At 40.2% G+C, this 18,557-nt stretch overlaps 1 protein-coding gene across 1 annotated transcript in view; it reads right to left on the bottom strand.

Annotated features, from left to right (window-relative positions):
- Positions 1-18,557, bottom strand: part of LOC128642826 (carboxyl-terminal PDZ ligand of neuronal nitric oxide synthase protein) — a 345,855-nt gene that overhangs the window by 86,558 nt on the left and 240,740 nt on the right. Inside the window, exon 4 of the mRNA XM_053695663.1 lies at positions 6,259-6,317. Coding sequence (XP_053551638.1) covers positions 6,259-6,317 — 59 coding nt within the window. The remainder of the gene's footprint in view (positions 1-6,258; positions 6,318-18,557) is intronic.

Raw genomic sequence — 18,557 nt, 5'->3', positions numbered from 1 at the left:
TTCTCGTTGGTCCTTGGTCGAATGACTGGGAGTGACGTAGAGGGGAGGAGCTATATGCAGCTCTGCTGGGTGAATCCTCTTGCACTTCCTGTTGGGTAGGAGTAATATCCCAGAAGTAATGATGACCCGTGGACTGATCACACTACAGAAGAAAGGAATTTATCAGGTAAGCATAAATTATGTTTTCTTCTGTTAAGTGTGATCAGTCCACGGGTCATCATTACTTCTGGGATACCAATACCAAAGCAAAAGTACACGGATGACGGGAGGGATAGGCAGGCTCTTTATACAGAAGGAACCACTGCCTGAAGAACCTTTCTCCCAAAAATAGCCTCCGATGAAGCAAAAGTGTCAAATTTGTAAAATTTGGAAAAAGTATGAAGCGAAGACCAAGTTGCAGCCTTGCAAATCTGTTCAACAGAGGCCTCATTCTTGAAGGCCCAAGTGGAAGCCACAGCTCTAGTAGAATGAGCTGTAATTCTTTCAGGAGGCTGCTGTCCAGCAGTCTCATAAGCTAAACGAATTATGCTACGAAGCCAAAAAGAAAGAGAGGTAGCGGAAGCTTTTTGACCTCTCCTCTGCCCAGAGTAAATGACAAACAGAGAAGACGTTTGTCGAAATTCCTTAGTTGCCTGTAAGTAAAATTTTAGAGCACGGACTACATCCAGGTTGTGCAGTAGACGTTCCTTCTTTGAAGAAGGATTTGGGCATAAAGAAGGAACAACAATCTCTTGATTGATATTCCTGTTAGTAACTACCTTAGGTAAGAACCCAGGTTTAGTACGCAGGACTACCTTATCCGAATGAAAAATCAAATAAGGAGAATCACAATGTAAGGCTGATAATTCAGAGACTCTTCGAGCCGAGGAAATAGCCATTAAAAATAGAACTTTCCAAGATAACAACTTTATATCAATGGAATGAAGGGGTTCAAACGGAACGCCCTGTAAAACATTAAGAACAAGGTTTAAACTCCATGGTGGAGCAACAGTTTTAAACACAGGCTTAATTCTGGCCAAAGCCTGACAAAAAGCCTGGACGTCAGGAACTTCTGACAGACGTTTGTGTAACAGAATGGACAGAGCTGAGATCTGTCCCTTTAATGAACTAGCAGATAAACCCTTTTCTAAACCTTCTTGTAGAAAAGACAATATCCTAGGAATCCTAACCTTACTCCAAGAGTAACCTTTGGATTCACACCAATATAGGTATTTACGCCATATCTTATGGTAAATCTTTCTGGTAACAGGTTTCCTAGCCTGTATTAAGGTATCAATAACTGACTCAGAAAATCCACGTCTTGATAAAATCAAGCGTTCAATTTCCAAGCAGTCAGCTTCAGAGAAGTTAGATTTTGATGTTTGAAGGGACCCTGTATCAGAAGGTCCTGTTTCAGAGGTAGAGACCAAGGTGGACAGGATGACATGTCCACCAGGTCTGCATACCAAGTCCTGCGTGGCCACGCAGGTGCTATTAGAATCACTGATGCTCTCTCTTGTTTGATTCTGGCAATCAATCGAGGAAGCAACGGGAAGGGTGGAAACACGTAAGCCATCCTGAAGTCCCAAGGTGCTGTCAGAGCATCTATCAGGACTGCTCCTGGATCCCTGGATCTGGACCCGTAACGAGGAAGCTTGGCGTTCTGTCGAGACGCCATGAGATCTATCTCTGGTTTGCCCCAACGTCGAAGTATTTGGGCAAAGACCTCCGGATGAAGTTCCCACTCCCCCGGATGAAAAGTCTGACGACTTAAGAAATCCGCCTCCCAGTTCTCCACTCCCGGGATGTGGATTGCTGACAGGTGGCAAGAGTGAGACTCTGCCCAGCAAATTATCTTTGATACTTCCATCATAGCTAGGGAGCTTCTTGTCCCTCCCTGATGGTTGATGTAAGCTACAGTCGTGATGTTGTCCGACTGAAACCTGATGAACCCCCGAGTTGTCAACTGGGGCCAAGCCAGGAGGGCATTGAGAACTGCTCTCAATTCCAGAATGTTTATTGGCAGGAGACTCTCCTCCTGACTCCATTGTCCCTGAGCCTTCAGAGAATTCCAGACGGCACCCCAACCTAGAAGGCTGGCGTCTGTTGTTACAATTGTCCAGTCTGGTCTGCTGAATGGCATCCCCCTGGACAGATGTGGCCGAGAAAGCCACCATAGAAGAGAATTTCTGGTCTCTTGATCCAGATTCAGAGAAGGGGATAAGTCTGAGTAATCCCCATTCCACTGACTTAGCATGCACAGTTGCAGTGGTCTGAGGTGTAAGCGTGCAAAGGGTACTATGTCCATTGCCGCTACCATTAAGCCGATTACCTCCATGCATTGAGCCACTGACGGGTGTTGAATGGAATGAAGGGTGCGGCAAGCACTTTGAAGTCTTGTTAGCCTGTCCTCTGTCAGGTAAATCTTCATTTCTACAGAATCTATAAGAGTCCCCAGGAAGGGAACTCTTGTGAGTGGAACGAGTGAACTTTTCTTTTCGTTCACCTTCCATCCATGTGACCTTAGAAATGCCAGCACTAACTCTGTATGAGACTTGGCAGTTTGAAAGCTTGAAGCTTGTATCAGAATGTCGTCTAGGTATGGAGCTACCGAGATTCCCCGCGGTCTTAGTACCGCCAGAAGAGCACCCAGAACCTTTGTGAAGATTCTTGGAGCTGTAGCCAATCCGAATGGAAGAGCCACAAACTGGTAATGCCTGTCTAGGAAGGCAAACCTTAGGTACCGATAATGATCTTTGTGAATCGGTATGTGAAGGTAAGCATCTTTTAAATCTACAGTGGTCATGTATTGACCCTCTTGGATCATAGGTAAAATTGTCCGAATAGTCTCCATCTTGAACGATGGAACTCTTAGGAATTTGTTTAGGATCTTTAAGTCCAGGATTGGTCTGAAAGTTCCCTCTTTTTTGGGAACCACAAACAGATTTGAGTAAAACCCCTGTCCCTGTTCCGATCGTGGAACTGGATGGATTACTCCCATTAACAAGAGCTCTTGTACGCAGCGTAGAAACGCCTCTTTCTTTGTCTGGATTGTTGACAATCTTGACAGATGAAATCTCTCTCTTGGAGGAGAGTATTTGAAGTCCAGAAGGTATCCCTGAGATATTATCTCTAGCGCCCAGGGATCCTGAACATCTCTTGCCCAAGCCTGGGCGAAGAGAGAAAGTCTGCCCCCCACTAGATCCGATCCCGGATCGGGGGCCCTCAATTCATGCTGTTTTAGGGGCAGCAGCAGGTTTCCTAGTCTGCTTGCCCTTGTTCCAGGACTGGTTAGGTTTCCAGCCTTGTCTGTAGCGAGCAACAGCTCCTTCCTGTTTTGGTGCAGAGGAAGTTGATGCTGCTCCTGCTTTGAAATTACGAAAGGAACGAAAATTAGACTGTCTAGTCTTGGCTTTGGCTTTGTCCTGAGGCAGGGCATGGCCTTTACCTCCTGTAATGTCAGCGATAATCTCTTTCAACCCGGGCCCGAATAAGGTCTGCCCTTTGAAAGGTATATTAAGCAATTTAGACTTAGAAGTAACATCAGCTGACCAGGATTTTAGCCACAGCGCCCTGCGTGCCTGAATGGCGAATCCTGAATTCTTTGCCGTAAGTTTAGTAAGATGTACTACGGCCTCCGAAATGAATGAATTAGCTAGTTTAAGGACTCTAAGCCTGTCCGTAATGTCGTCCAGAGTAGCTGAACCAATGTTCTCTTCCAGAGACTCAATCCAGAATGCCGCTGCAGCCGTGATCGGCGCAATGCATGCAAGGGGTTGCAATATAAAACCTTGTTGAACAAACATTTTCTTAAGGTAACCCTCTAACTTTTTATCCATTGGATCTGAAAAGGCACAGCTATCCTCCACCGGGATAGTGGTACGCTTAGCTAAGGTAGAAACTGCTCCCTCCACCTTAGGGACCGTTTGCCATAAGTCCCTTGTGGTGGCGTCTATTGGAAACATTTTTCTAAATATCGGAGGGGGTGAGAACGGCACACCGGGTCTATCCCACTCCTTAGTAACAATTTCAGTAAGTCTCTTAGGTATAGGAAAAACCTCAGTACTCGTCGGTACCGCAAAATATTTATCCAACCTACACATTTTCTCTGGTATTGCAACTGTGTTACAATCATTCAGAGCCGCTAACACCTCCCCTAGTAATACACGGAGGTTTTCCAGTTTAAATTTAAAATTTGAAATATCTGAATCCAGTCTGTTTGGATCAGAACCGTCACCCACAGAATGAAGGTCTCCGTCCTCATGTTCTGCCGCCTGTGACGCAGTGTCTGACATGGCCCTAATATTATCAGCGCACTCTGTTCTCACCCCAGAGTGATCACGCTTACCTCTTAGTTCTGGTAATTTAGCCAAAACCTCAGTCATAACAGTAGCCATATCCTGTAATGTGATTTGTAATGGCCGCCCAGATGTACTCGGCGCTACAATATCACGCACCTCCCTCTGAGCGGGAGATGTAGGTACTGACACGTGAGGCGAGTTAGTCGGCATAACTCTCCCCTCGTTGTTTGGTGAAATTTGTTCAATTTGTACAGATTGACTTTTATTTAAAGTAGCATCAATACAGTTAGTACATAAATTTCTATTGGGCTCCACTTTGGCATTGCAACAAATGACACAGGTATCATCCTCTGAATCAGACATGTTTAACACACTAGCAAATAAACTTGCAACTTGGAAATACAATTCAATTAGAATAATATTAAAACGTACTGTGCCTTTAAGAAGCACAGAAGATCTATGACAGTTGAAAATTAATAAATTGAAACAGTTATCTTGTAAACAACACAACTTTAGCAAAGGTTTAATCCCATTAGCAAAGATAACAAATTCTGAAAGCAGGAAACAAATTACAGAATAAACGTTTTTTATCTCAGTCAAACTATAATTCTCACAGCTCTGCTGAGAGAAATTACCTCCCTCAAAATAAGTTTTGAAGACCCCTGAGCTCTGTAGAGATGAACCGGATCATGCAGGGAATACAATGAGTTGCTGACTGAAATATTTGATGCATAGTAAAAGTGCCAAAAAACGGCCCCTCCCCCTCACACACAGCAGTGAGAGAGAACAGAAACTGTCAGAAAAACAGATTAAGCAAATGCCAAGTGGAAAAATAGTGCCCAAACATTTATTCACACAGTACCTCAGCAAATGAAAACGATTTTACATTCCAGCAAAAACGTTAAACATAATCTCTAGTTATTAAACAGCTTTATGTATTTCTTACAGTGTAATTCTAGTGAAGTACCATTCCCCAGAATACTGAAGTGTAAAGTATACATACATGACATTATATCGGTATGGCAGGATTTTCTCATCAATTCCATTGTCAGAAAATAAAAACTGCTACATACCTCTATGCAGATTCATCTGCCCGCTGTCCCCTGATCTGAAGTTTACCTCACTCCTCAGATGGCCGAGAACAGCAATATGATCTTAACTACTCCGGCTAAAATCATAGCAAAACTCTGGTAGATTCTTCTTCAAACTCTGCCAGAGAGGTAATAACACACTCCGGTGCTATTTTAAAATAACAAACTTTTGATTGAAGATATAAAACTAAGTATAATCACCATAGTCCTCTCACACATCCTATCTAGTCGTTGGGTGCAAGAGAATGACTGGGAGTGACGTAGAGGGGAGGAGCTATATGCAGCTCTGCTGGGTGAATCCTCTTGCACTTCCTGTTGGGGAGGAGTAATATCCCAGAAGTAATGATGACCCGTGGACTGATCACACTTAACAGAAGAAATATAGATAATAGAAGTAAATTGGAAGCTTGTTTAAACTTTTATCGTCTATCTGAATCATGAAAGAAAATATTTCTATTACCCAATACTTACGTTTACAACTTCAAAGCCAAACAAAACAGAGATTTAACAAGCAACAGGAAATAACTGGGATTACATTCTATAAATCCCTTTAAACAACGACTCCGCAGTTTGCAGTAAAGACAAATTACTGTATCTTTAATAAGTGATGAAATAATCTACATTTAAATTAGAATAAAGCTGCTTACCTTGAATAAAGCTATTATTCATTTAAAAACTTACATTTATTATATTTGGGAGATGTGTACCTTTTACAGGGAACCTAACACTTTGGTTCAATTATGATTTGCAGAATAATAAAACATTTGTGTCATAAGAATGAGCCGAGCATGTTACGATATATTATGCCTCTGTATTTCAGGGAGGGAAAGAAATGGTTAATCTTACAAGTTACTAATGTAAAGCACAACAAATACATAAAATAATACCTGTAGACTGGATCCTGCATCACCAGCATTCTGCTCTCATCCCAGGTCAATCCCTTTCTCTGTAAGACAAGAACACAGCAAATCTTAACTCACATGAAGCAGAAGTATCATCCTGTCACTTAGGTGTATATTTATAGCTCCTGAGTAACAAACACATCATATTGTTGTCACTAAACAGTATAGATAGCTGCAATAGGGAATACTGAAGTCTCACGTACAGAACCATCAGATCTATTGTGCATCATGTACATCACTGGGGCTAAACTAGAATCTATAGATGATATATGTTCCCTGTCTTACAAACATTTATCCATAAGGGATGTGCTAGTGATGTAAAGAGGAGGTGAGAGAAGGTCTCACATACAAAGTAATCAGCTCTATTGTGTATAATGTACATCACTGGGGCTAAACTAGAATTTATAGAAGATATATGTCCCCCGTCTTCCAAACTTTTATCCATAAGGGATATGCTAGTAATGTAAAGAGGAGATAGGGAGAAGGTCTCACATACAAAGTAATCAGATCTATTGTGCATCATGTACATCAGTGGGGCTAAACTAGAATCTATAGATGATATATGTTCCCTGTCTTACAAACATTTATCCATAAGGGATGTGCTAGTGATGTAAAGAGGAGAAAGGGAGAAGGTGTCACATACAGAGTCATCAGCTCTATTGTGCATTATGTACATCACTGGAGCTAAACTAGAATCTATAGATGATACATGCCCCCCATCTTACAAACATTTATCCATAAGGGATGTGCTAGTGATGTAAAGAGGAGAAAGGGAGAAGGTGTCACATACAGAGTCATCAGCTCTATTGTGCATTATGTACATCACTGGAGCTAAACTAGAATCTATAGATGATACATGCCCCCCATCTTACAAACATTTATCCATAAGGGATGTGCTAGTGATGTAAAGAGGAGAAAGGGAGAAGGTGTCACATACAGAGTCATCAGCTCTATTGTGCATTATGTACATCACTGGAGCTAAACTAGAATCTATAGATGATACATGCCCCCCATCTTACAAACATTTATCCATAAGGGATGTGCTAGTGATGTAAAGAGGAGGTGTCACATACAGAGTCATCAGCTCTATTGTGTATCATGTACATCACTGGGGCTAAACTAGAATCTATAGATGATATATGTCCCCCGTCTTACAAACATTTATCCATAAGGGATGTGCTACAGATGTAAAGAGGAGGTGAGAAAAGGTCTCACATACAAAGTCATCAGTTCTATTGTGCATCATGTACATCACTGGGGCTAAACTAGAATCTATAGATGATATATGTCCCCTGTCTTACAAACATTTATCCATAAGGGATGTGCTATAGATGTAAAGAGGAGATAGGGAGAAGGTCTCACATACAGAGTTATCAGATCTATTGTGCATCATGTACATCACTGGGGCTAAACTAGAATCTATAGATGATATATGTCCCCCGTCTTACAAACATTTATCCATAAGGGATGTGCTACAGATGTAAAGAGGAGGTGAGAAAAGGTCTCACATACAAAGTCATCAGTTCTATTGTGCATCATGTACATCACTGGGGCTAAACTAGAATCTATAGATGATATATGTCCTGTCTTACAAACATTTATCCATAAAGGATGTGCTACAGATGTAAAGATGAGGTGAGAGATGGTCTCATATACAGAGTCATCAGCTCTATTGTGTATCATGTACATCAGTGTTTTTCAACTAGTGTGCCTTGAGAGATCCTCAGGTGTGCCGCAGCAGACTGACAACAGTGCGGGGGTGTCCCTCTTTCAAATTTTGAAATATTGGGAGGTATGTGACAGGCTCATCAGGCATCATTTACAACCATGACATTGACATTCATTCACAGACAATGATTATGATTCAGGAGACATGGCATGACAGTACAGTGTATATATATATATATATATACACACACACACACACACATACACACTGTATATATATCCTGTAGCTACAATGTGTGATTTTGTAAAATTTTGTGATGGTGGTGTGCCACAGAATTTTTTAATGTAAAAAAGTGTGCCACGGCAAAAAAAGGTTGCAAATCACTGATGTACATCACTGGGGCTAAAGTAGAATCTATAGATGATATATGTCCCCTGTCTTATAAACATTTATCCATAAGGGATGTGCTATAGATGTAAAGAGGAGATAGGGAGAAGGTGTCACCTACAGAGTCATCAGCTCTATTGTGCATCATGTACATCACTGGGGCTAAACTAGAATCTATAGATGATATATGTCCTGTCTTACAAACATTTATCCATAAGGGATGTGCTATAGATGTAAAGAGGAGATAGGGAGAAGGTGTCACATACAGAGTTATCAGCTCTATTGTGCATCATGTACATCACTGGGGCTAAAGTAGAATCTATAGATGATATATGTCCCCCGTCTTACAAACATTTATCCATAAGGGATGTGCTATAGATGTAAAGAGGAGGTGAGAAAAGGTCTCACATACAAAGTCATCAGCTCTAGTGTACATCATGTACATCACTGGGGCTAAACTAGAATCTATAGATTATATATGTCCCCTGTCTTACAAACATTTATCCATAAAGGATATGCTATAGATGTAAAGATGAGGTGAGAGATGGTCTCACATACAGAGTCATCAGATCTATTGTGCATCATGTACATCACTGGGGCTAAACTAGAATCTATAGATGATATATGTCCCCCGTCTTACAAACATTTATCCATAAGGGATGTGCTATAGATGTAAAGAGGAGGTGAGAAAAGGTCTCACATACAAAGTCATCAGATCTATTGTGCATCATGTACATCACTGGGGCTAAACTAGAATCTATAGATGATATATGTCCCCTGTCTTACAAACATTTATCCATAAGGGATGTGCTATAGATGTAAAGAGGAGGTGAGAGAAGGTCTCATATACAGAGTCATCAGCTCTATTGTGCATCATGTACATCACTGGGGCTAAACTAGAATCTATAGATGATATATGTCCCCTGTCTTACAAACATTTATCCATAAGGGATGTGCTATAGATGTAAAGAGAAGATAGGGAGAAGGTGTCACATACAGAGTCATCAGCTCTATTGTGCATCACGTACATCACTAAAGATAAACTAGAAACTTTTGTAAAATAGTATACTTTGGCCCCTATTTAAGAAAGTCTGGCAAACCTGATCCGACAGTGCGGATCAGGTCCGCCAGACCTTGCTGAATACGGCGAGCAATTCAAGAGCTGCTGGTGCAACGCCGTCCCCTGCAGACACGTGGCCAATGGGCCGCCAGCAGGGGGGTGTCAATCAACCCGATCATACTCGATTGGGTTGATTTCCGGTGATGTCTGTCCGCCTGCTCAGAGCAGGCGGACAGGTTATGGAGCAGCGGTCTTTGTGACCGCTGCTTCATAACTACTGTTTCTGTCGAGCCTGCAGGCTCACCAGAAACACGGGGCATCAAGCTCCATTCGGAGCATGATAATTAGGCCCCATTGTCTGAATCACAAAAGAAAATGTTTTGGTTCCATATCTTTAATTTCCCCCAAGCATTCCCAGTTGCAGTCTACACGTTGTGTTCTCTATCATGTACTGTGCTTGGTGCCCGTGTGGGTGAGTGAAGAAGGGGCTAACACTTGGTCCGTCTCCCCCCTTACATGGCAGAAGAGGAACCAAAGGCTGTGTCAGTTCTCAGTGTAGCACAAGTGACTCTGAGTGCCACACTACGCACATATGTTGCTGCCCCTGCTTTAGACTATTAGCCTGATGAATAGTCTTTTATAATAAATGAGCTACTACTATTGCATCCAATACTTTTTCATCCTTTCTTGGTCCAATGTTGAGGTAAAAGAAAATATAAATTATTTTCAGGGACAGGGAAAAAAAAGCACAGAACAGGAAAGGTGATATATAGACCTAAAGGGCACAAGCAGTAGACATTTCAAAACCATTTGTACATGATGAGATTGGAATTTATTTTATGATCTTCCCTTTCAGTTGCTCCATTATGGTAAATTTGTTCAGGAAGTTTTTATCCTCAGAGAATGACATTGTCAGGCCAATCTTTTTTTATTCCCTTAGAAAATGTTTTCAGTATTTACACAGTCAATTTAAAAACCTCAGCGTTTGGATGCTTGAAAGAACACAGAGTATTAGATTTGATTCTAATGTCAATATTCATGATCTGCTAAACCACATATTGAACACACAAGAACCATATTCTCCATATTCTCTAAGGTGGTGTTTGGTGCACAATTACAATTCTATGCTCCTGGCTGATGTCTGCATCACTCTGCAGGTTAATGAGAAATAGATAAACGTTATAATGAAGATTGGATTTATAGAACATGACATCAATAGATCTCTTATAATAGCACAGCATAGTAAGTCTATTTGGAGCTGCCCTCTGTGTTGGTAGCATTACAACATTTTATTAGTCCATCCATTTGGGGAGCATTTTTAATTAAAGGGACACAGACATCTTTATTTCTTTACAATGGAAAAAGAAGATGGCGCCACATAGTGTAAATCAGACTGTAACACAGAGGATAATGGAGGGCAGTAAAAATCCTACTCATGTGATGAAAAGCACTAATGTGCAGTAAAGGCAGTCTGGAACCAAACGGTCGTCCGGTAGACGCAGTGGTGATACAGAGACAGAGAGTATCCTCGTCCCACCAGGGGGAGTCTAGAGATCCTATGAACCGTAACCGTGAGTGCAGGGCCCAAGATAGGCAGGAGACAACAGCTCGGGAGAGAGCCTCAAATCAGCTCAAGCAGGGAGATAGCAGCTTTAGGAAGCAGAGTGGTAACCTCCAGTGAGGGGGGTGTTACCAATTAATGGTGCAGCAGCAAAATGAGAGAGAAAAATAATTTATTAAAAGAATAAAAACAAAAGCAACGCGTTTCTCAGTGTCACAGAACTGTTTCATCAGGCCATCTTTATTTCTTTGTTGCCGCTAAAAAATGAGCCCTTTAAATGTATAAAAATCTTTTTGTAAATGGATATTTCTGTACTAAGGAAAAAAACAAACAAAAAAAACAACAATATCCGAACAAATGCACATCATTTATAGAAAACAAATAAATAGTGACAACATTTATCAGAATTCACTCGTTTTCTGTAAGTTACTTTAGGGTTAAAAATACCTCAAGCGACCTGGAGAGCTGCCCTAATTCTGATCGTTATCACAGAGCATTGTGGTGCCCTAATCCTGATCGTTATCACAGAGCATTGTGGTGCCCTAATCCTGATCGTTATCACAGAGCATTGTGGTGCTAATAGGAGGCTTAGAGTGGCCGGACCTACATACGAGAATGCAAAGGTCTCTTAACGCAGGCCCTTGGATCTGCCGCGCTATGCCTCCTATTAGCACCCCGGGGCTTTGTGAAGGAGAGTCAGGGTTGGCGCGGCTCTCCAGTGCACTAGAAGTTTAATGAAAACTAAAGTAAATGTTCAAGGAATATTTAGCATTACAATTGTATTACGGAATAGAGCAGCAGACAAATATTCGGTAAGCGAAAAATTTTAATTATTCAGTTTGAAATAAATTTGATAATAAAGAAAAACTGGAAAGTTGTAAAAAATAACATTCTCTGTAACTCTGCTGCTCCTTAACTCGTCCACCTATTTTGAGGCAGCGGACAGCAATCCGCCTGATCGTATACAATCAAGTTAATTAACACCCCCTGCTAGTGGCCGCAAATCTGCAGGGGGCGGCATTGCACAAGCAGTTCACCAGAACTGCTTGTGCAATGATATGCTGTCGGCATTTATCGCTGTGTGGCGGACATCATCATGACAGTTTAATTTGGACGTTACTGTCCCTTTATGTCTTGATCCTGAGTCTCTATTCTGGCCATATAGATGATAGAAACTCCTGTAGAACGTATCAACCGGCTGCTGCTATGTTTTTACAATTTCAGTTAGAGACACTGAACAAAGTGATACTGTGTAATACAGGTGCAGTTTTATGATATAGGTGGTACACCTTTAAATGATTGTGTATGCTTGTGTATCTAATATATATATATATATATATATATATATATATATACATATATACACACACACATATATATAAATCAATACAAATTTTTGCATAGAAAATTAGCACATCTAGGCAAGTTCCCCGCTTGCGTTTCCCCAGTAAAACTCCACATACATTGTTACAAATGCACAAGATGATTCTGGGTAAGATATGCAAAATAGATATGCAAAATCTCAGACAACGAGGATTTTTATTTCCACCATAATTTTAATTAATTTTGATTTAACCCTGAAATTAGCTTTACCAAAGCAGCAACCAGAAATCTATCTCCTACTGACGAGCTCTAACAAGAACAAAAGAAGCTTGTCTAGTGAGTGGTTTCTGTGTTGCTACAATAATCCTGTTAAAGGGCCATAATACCCAAATGTTTAAACACTTGAAAGTGATGCAGCATAGCTGTAAAAAGCTGACTAGAAAATATCTCCTGAACATCTCTATGTAAAAAAGAAAGTTATTTTACTTCAAAAGTTCCTCAGTAGCCACCTCCCATTGTAAAGGATTTCTAAGCAGCATTTTAGTGTGTTTGTCCCAGGACATCTTAGGGAATGAGCATCGTGAATTGTCATCTTATTTCACCAATCAGGTAAAGGAAGTTTACTATGAAATCTCATGAGAGATAAGTCAAATCTCATGAGATCACAGTAAGAGTTCATGACCTCAGCACAGCTGATGCTGATTGGCTGCTGCTCATTTCTTCATTTTTTTTTATTTTTACCTGCAGCTGGGCAGCAGTTGAGTATAACTTTTTACACAGAACTTACTCTGCTGAGCTGAGGAGATTGTGAGGTAAAATATCTTCCTTTTTTACATAGAGATTCTCAGGTGATATTTTCCTGTCAGCTTTTTACAGTTATACTGCATCAGTTTCAAGTGATTTAGCATATGAGTATTATGTCCCTTTAAGGGATCGCTGTGTTAAAACAGTATTTGAAGTAAAAAAAAATGATTTTGCATATCTAATTTGCATATCTTAACCAGAATCCTCTTGTGCGTTGGTAACAATGTATGTGGAGTTTTACTGGGGAAACGCAAGCGGGGAACTTGCCTAGATGTGCTAATTTTCTATGCAAAAATCTGTATTGATTTACTTTTGAGACATGGAGGATTTTAATCTCAGATTTTTATCTCCACCATAATTTTAACGAATATATATATATATACACATACATACATACACACACACACACACATATATATATATATATACACATACACACACACATACACACACCTTTTTTATCTAAAGAAAGGGACTTGAGTTCCCTGAAATGTCATCTAATAAAGTTGACCTTGCTTTTGAAAGATTCATGAGAGTGCACTATTTTTTGGAGAATGTATACTGTATATATATATATATATATATATATATATATGGAAGAAAGGGGGGTCACCAGCGCTAAAACTACTGTAGGAGAAATAGCTAGTAAGTTATAGATTGTATAAAAAAGATCTTTCAGTGATTAAAGATGTGATGATTTTATGAGACTGCACTCACTTGGTTGGTCGGAAGTGCACCAAAACTTATATATATAGATAAGTATAAAAACTGAGCGTGCAGCCTAAATTGTGAGTCAGTGTACCCGTGTCACTGAATAAAATGTGGGTCGAAAGAGAATATTCTCAAAAGTAAATAGGCGCACTGCTATACAATTATGAATAATGTGGTATTAATATACTGTATGGTGTATACAAAAACAAAGTTCAAAACCAATCAGTTGGTACAGGTTAGTTCTTTCCCAGTAAAGTTCTGGTATAGGGTAAGTGATAGCGCTTACCAGAGCCAACCTCAATCCTATGAGGTAAGTGATCAGCAATGGAGTATAGATGATCCCTTTGGAACTGTGTGCTCTCCTGGAAATCTTTTGGTATCTGTTGCTCCTTGCCAATGAAGATCCTGGACTCTCTTATGAAAGCAAGAATGATTCTTTGGTTCTCTCTATGGTATTTGTTGAAGTCCTGCTGGTTTTTCGAGGAACTTGTTGGTCAAATGGCAATCTTGGACTCTCAATGGATTCCTTCTTCTTTCAGAAACTTGGATGTCCCATATTCGTTAAGGACCAGGGCTATTTCTTCTGTTAAGTGTTAAGTGTAATAGCCCTGGTCCTTAACGAATATGGGACATCCAAGCTTCTGAAAGAAGAAGGAATCCATTGAGAGTCCAAGATTGCCATTTGACCAACAAGTTCCTCGAAAAACCAGCAGGACTTCAACAAATACCATAGAGAGAACCAAAGAATCATTCTTGCTTTCATAAGAGAGTCCAGGATCTTCATTGGCAAGGAGCAACAGATACCAAAAGATTTCCAGGAGAGCACACAGTTCCAAAGGGATCATCTATACTCCATTGCTGATCACTTACCTCATAGGATTGAGGTTGGCTCTGGTAAGCACTATCACTTACCCTATACCAGAACTTTACTGGGAAAGAACTAACCTGTACCAACTGATTGGTTTTGAACTTTGTTTTTGTATACACCATACAGTATATTAATACCACATTATTCATAATTGTATAGCAGTGCGCCTATTTACTTTTGAGAATATTCTCTTTCGACCCACATATATATATATGTATGTATATATATATATATATGTATATATATATATATATATATATATATATATATATATATATATATATATATATATATATATATATACACACACATACATACATACATACACTCACATATATCCGCGCATCGGGGAAGCCAGTCCAGCACCTCCGCTCTGCGCTACCTTCGCTCCGGATAAAGATAGAAGATGATGGAGCCACCTGGAAGAACACCTTCTCCACCGGACTTCAGGAACAGTGAGTACCTATTTGGGGCTTAGTCTTAGGATTTTTTTTTATTTTTTGGGGTGTTTTTATTCTTCTTTAGATTAGGGTTTTTTGGGCTGTAAAAGAGCTGATTGCCCTTTTAAGGACAGTAAAAGAGCTGAATGCTCTTTTTAGGGCAATGCCCATACATATGCCCCTTTTAGGCCAATGGATTGTTAGGGTTTGGGTTGGGGGTTTGGTGGGTGGGGAGGTTTTACTGTTAGGGGGAACTTAGTATTTTTTACATGTAAAAGAGCTGTTTTACTTAGGGCAATGCCCCACAAAAGGCCCTTTTCAGGGCTATTGGTAGTTTAGTTTAGATTAGGAGGTGGTTTTATTTTTGGGGGCTTTTTTATTTTCATAGGGGTATTAGATTAGGTTTAATTTTTTTTATTATTTATAATTTTCTTTATTTTTTTCTGTAATTTTAGACTTTAATTTTTGTAATTATAGATATTTTTTTGTAATTTAATGTTAGATTTTATTTTTAAATGAATGTTATGATTTTTTATTTTAAAGGGGATTGTTAGGTTAGGGGTTAAAGTAATTAAATTAGTTAATTGCATTGTGAGGGGTTGGTGGTTTAAGAGTTAACAGGAGTTAATAGGTTAATTAGGTTTATTGCGATGTGGGGGTTTGGCAGTTTAGGGGTTATTAGGTTAATTAGGTTTATTGCGATGTGGGGAGTTGGCGGTTTAGGGGTTAATAGGTTACTTAGGTTTATTGCGATGTGGGGGGTGATGGTTTAGGGGTTAATAGGTTAATTGCGATGTGGGGTGTGGTGGTTTAGGGGTTAATAGGTAAATTAGGTTTATTGTGATGTGGGGGGTTGGCGGTTTAGGCGTTAATACTTTAATTATGTTATTTGCATTGTTTAATTTGCAGATTATCAGTTAATTACTTTATTATTTTGCAATGTGAAGGTTGGCGGTTTTGGTGTTTTTAACATTTCTTGCGGGTGCTTAGATTTTTTGTTTGTTAATACTTTGTACGAGTGGTTAGGATTTTTTCTTGTGTTATACTTCGTTCGTGCGGTTAGTTTTTTTTATTATTTTGTGCGGACGGTTAGGTTTTTTGTTATTTTGTGCGGGCATTCCTTTGTGGATGCGTGCGCAACTGGCGACGGACGCATTACAAACGCGATTATAGTATAGATGTGACTAACCTCTAAGAGAAATATCTGCTCAAATATGGATAAACATTATCTGAATCAGATATATATCATGCAGACTCTATCTTAAATGGTTGTGATTGGATGCAGCTGATATTAAACATATTCCTTGATATATACAGCATATTATAAAGGAGATCATAATATTCCTCCCATCTGTGATCTCTATATTTAATTACTTCTATTCACATGAGAATCTCATATTGTGTACAGATTTCTGTTGTATTTATATGGAAAGAAGCTCCAAGTTACATTTCCCTAAGAGCAGAATCATTGGCTATTTACATTTAGCAGGCAGTGGCTTTGTTGTAAAATATATTGTATCTGAATACTGAAAAACATAATTTATGCTTACCTGATAAATTCCTTTCTTCTGTTGTGTGATCAGTCCACGGGTCATCATTACTTCTGGGATATAACTCCTCCCCAACAGGAAATGCAAGAGGATTCACCCAGCAGAGCTGCATATAGCTCCTCCCCTCTACGTCAGTCCCAGTCATTCGACCAAGAATCAACGAGAAAGGAGTAACCAAGGGTGAAGTGGTGACTGGAGTATAATTTAAAAGATATTTACCTGCCTTAAAACAGGGCGGGCCGTGGACTGATCACACAACAGAAGAAAGGAATTTATCAGGTAAGCATAAATTATGTTTTCTTCTGTTATGTGTGATCAGTCCACGGGTCATCATTACTTCTGGGATACCAATACCAAAGCAAAAGTACACGGATGACGGGAGGGATAGGCAGGCTCATTATACAGAAGGAACCACTGCCTGAAGAACCTTTCTCCCAAAAATAGCCTCCGAAGAAGCAAAAGTGTCAAATTTGTAAAATTTGGAAAAAGTATGAAGCGAAGACCAAGTTGCAGCCTTGCAAATCTGTTCAACAGAGGCCTCATTCTTAAAGGCCCAAGTGGAAGCCACAGCTCTAGTGGAGTGAGCTGTAATTCTTTCAGGAGGCTGCTGTCCAGCAGTCTCATAGGCTAAACGTATTATGCTACGAAGCCAAAAAGAGAGAGAGGTAGCAGAAGCTTTTTGACCTCTCCTCTGTCCAGAGTAAACGACAAACAAGGAAGAAGTTTGGCGAAAATCTTTAGTTGCCTGCAAGTAGAACTTGAGGGAACGAACTACATCCAGATTGTGTAAAAGACGTTCCTTCTTTGAAGAAGGATTTGGACACAAGGATGGGACAACAATCTCTTGATTGATGTTCCTGTTAGTGACTACCTTAGGTAAGAACCCAGGTTTAGTACGCAGAACTACCTTGTCTGAGTGAAAAATCAGATAAGGGGAATCACAATGTAAGGCTGATAACTCAGAGACTCTTCGAGCCGAGGAAATAGCCATTAAAAACAGAACTTTCCAAGATAACATTTTTATATCAATGGAATGAAGGGGTTCAAACGGAACACCCTGTAAAACGTTAAGAACTAAGTTTAAACTCCATGGTGGAGCAACAGCTTTAAACACAGGCTTGATCCTAGCTAAAGCCTGACAAAAGGACTGGACGTCTGGATTTTCTGACAGACGTCTGTGTAACAAGATGGACAGAGCTGAAATCTGTCCCTTTAATGAACTAGCTGATAAACCCTTTTCTAAACCTTCTTGTTGAAAAGACAATATCCTAGCGATCCTAACCTTACTCCAGGAGTAACCTTTGGATTCGCACCAGTATAGGTATTTCCGCCATATTTTATGGTAAATCCTTCTGGTAACAGGCTTCCTAGCCTGAATCAGGGTATCAATAACCGACTCAGAAAAACCACGTTTTGATAAAATCAAGCGTTCAATTTCCAAGCAGTCAGCTTCAGAGAAGTTAGATTTTGATGTTTGAATGGACCCTGTATCAGAAGGTCCTGTCTTAGAGGTAGAGACCAAGGCGGACAGGATGACATGTCCACTAGATCTGCATACCAAGTCCTGCGTGGCCAAGCAGGTGCTATTAGAATTACTGATGCTCTCTCCTGTTTGATTTTGGCAATCAATCGAGGAAGCAGCGGGAAGGGTGGAAACACATAAGCCATCCTGAAGTTCCAAGGTGCTGTCAAAGCATCTATCAGAACTGCTCCCGGATCCCTGGATCTGGACCCGTAGCGAGGAAGTTTGGCGTTCTGGCGAGACGCCATGAGATCTATCTCTGGTTTGCCCCAACGTCGAAGTATTTGGGCAAAGACCTCCGGATGAAGTTCCCACTCCCCCGGATGAAGAGTCTGGCGACTCAAGAAATCCGCCTCCCAGTTCTCCACTCCCGGGATGTGGATTGCTGA

The sequence above is a fragment of the Bombina bombina genome, chromosome 12, assembly GCF_027579735.1.
Source record: "Bombina bombina isolate aBomBom1 chromosome 12, aBomBom1.pri, whole genome shotgun sequence".
Taxonomy (NCBI): domain Eukaryota; kingdom Metazoa; phylum Chordata; class Amphibia; order Anura; family Bombinatoridae; genus Bombina; species Bombina bombina.
Note: the sequence above shows the minus strand (reverse complement) of the source record. Positions and strands in the feature narration are given on the sequence as shown.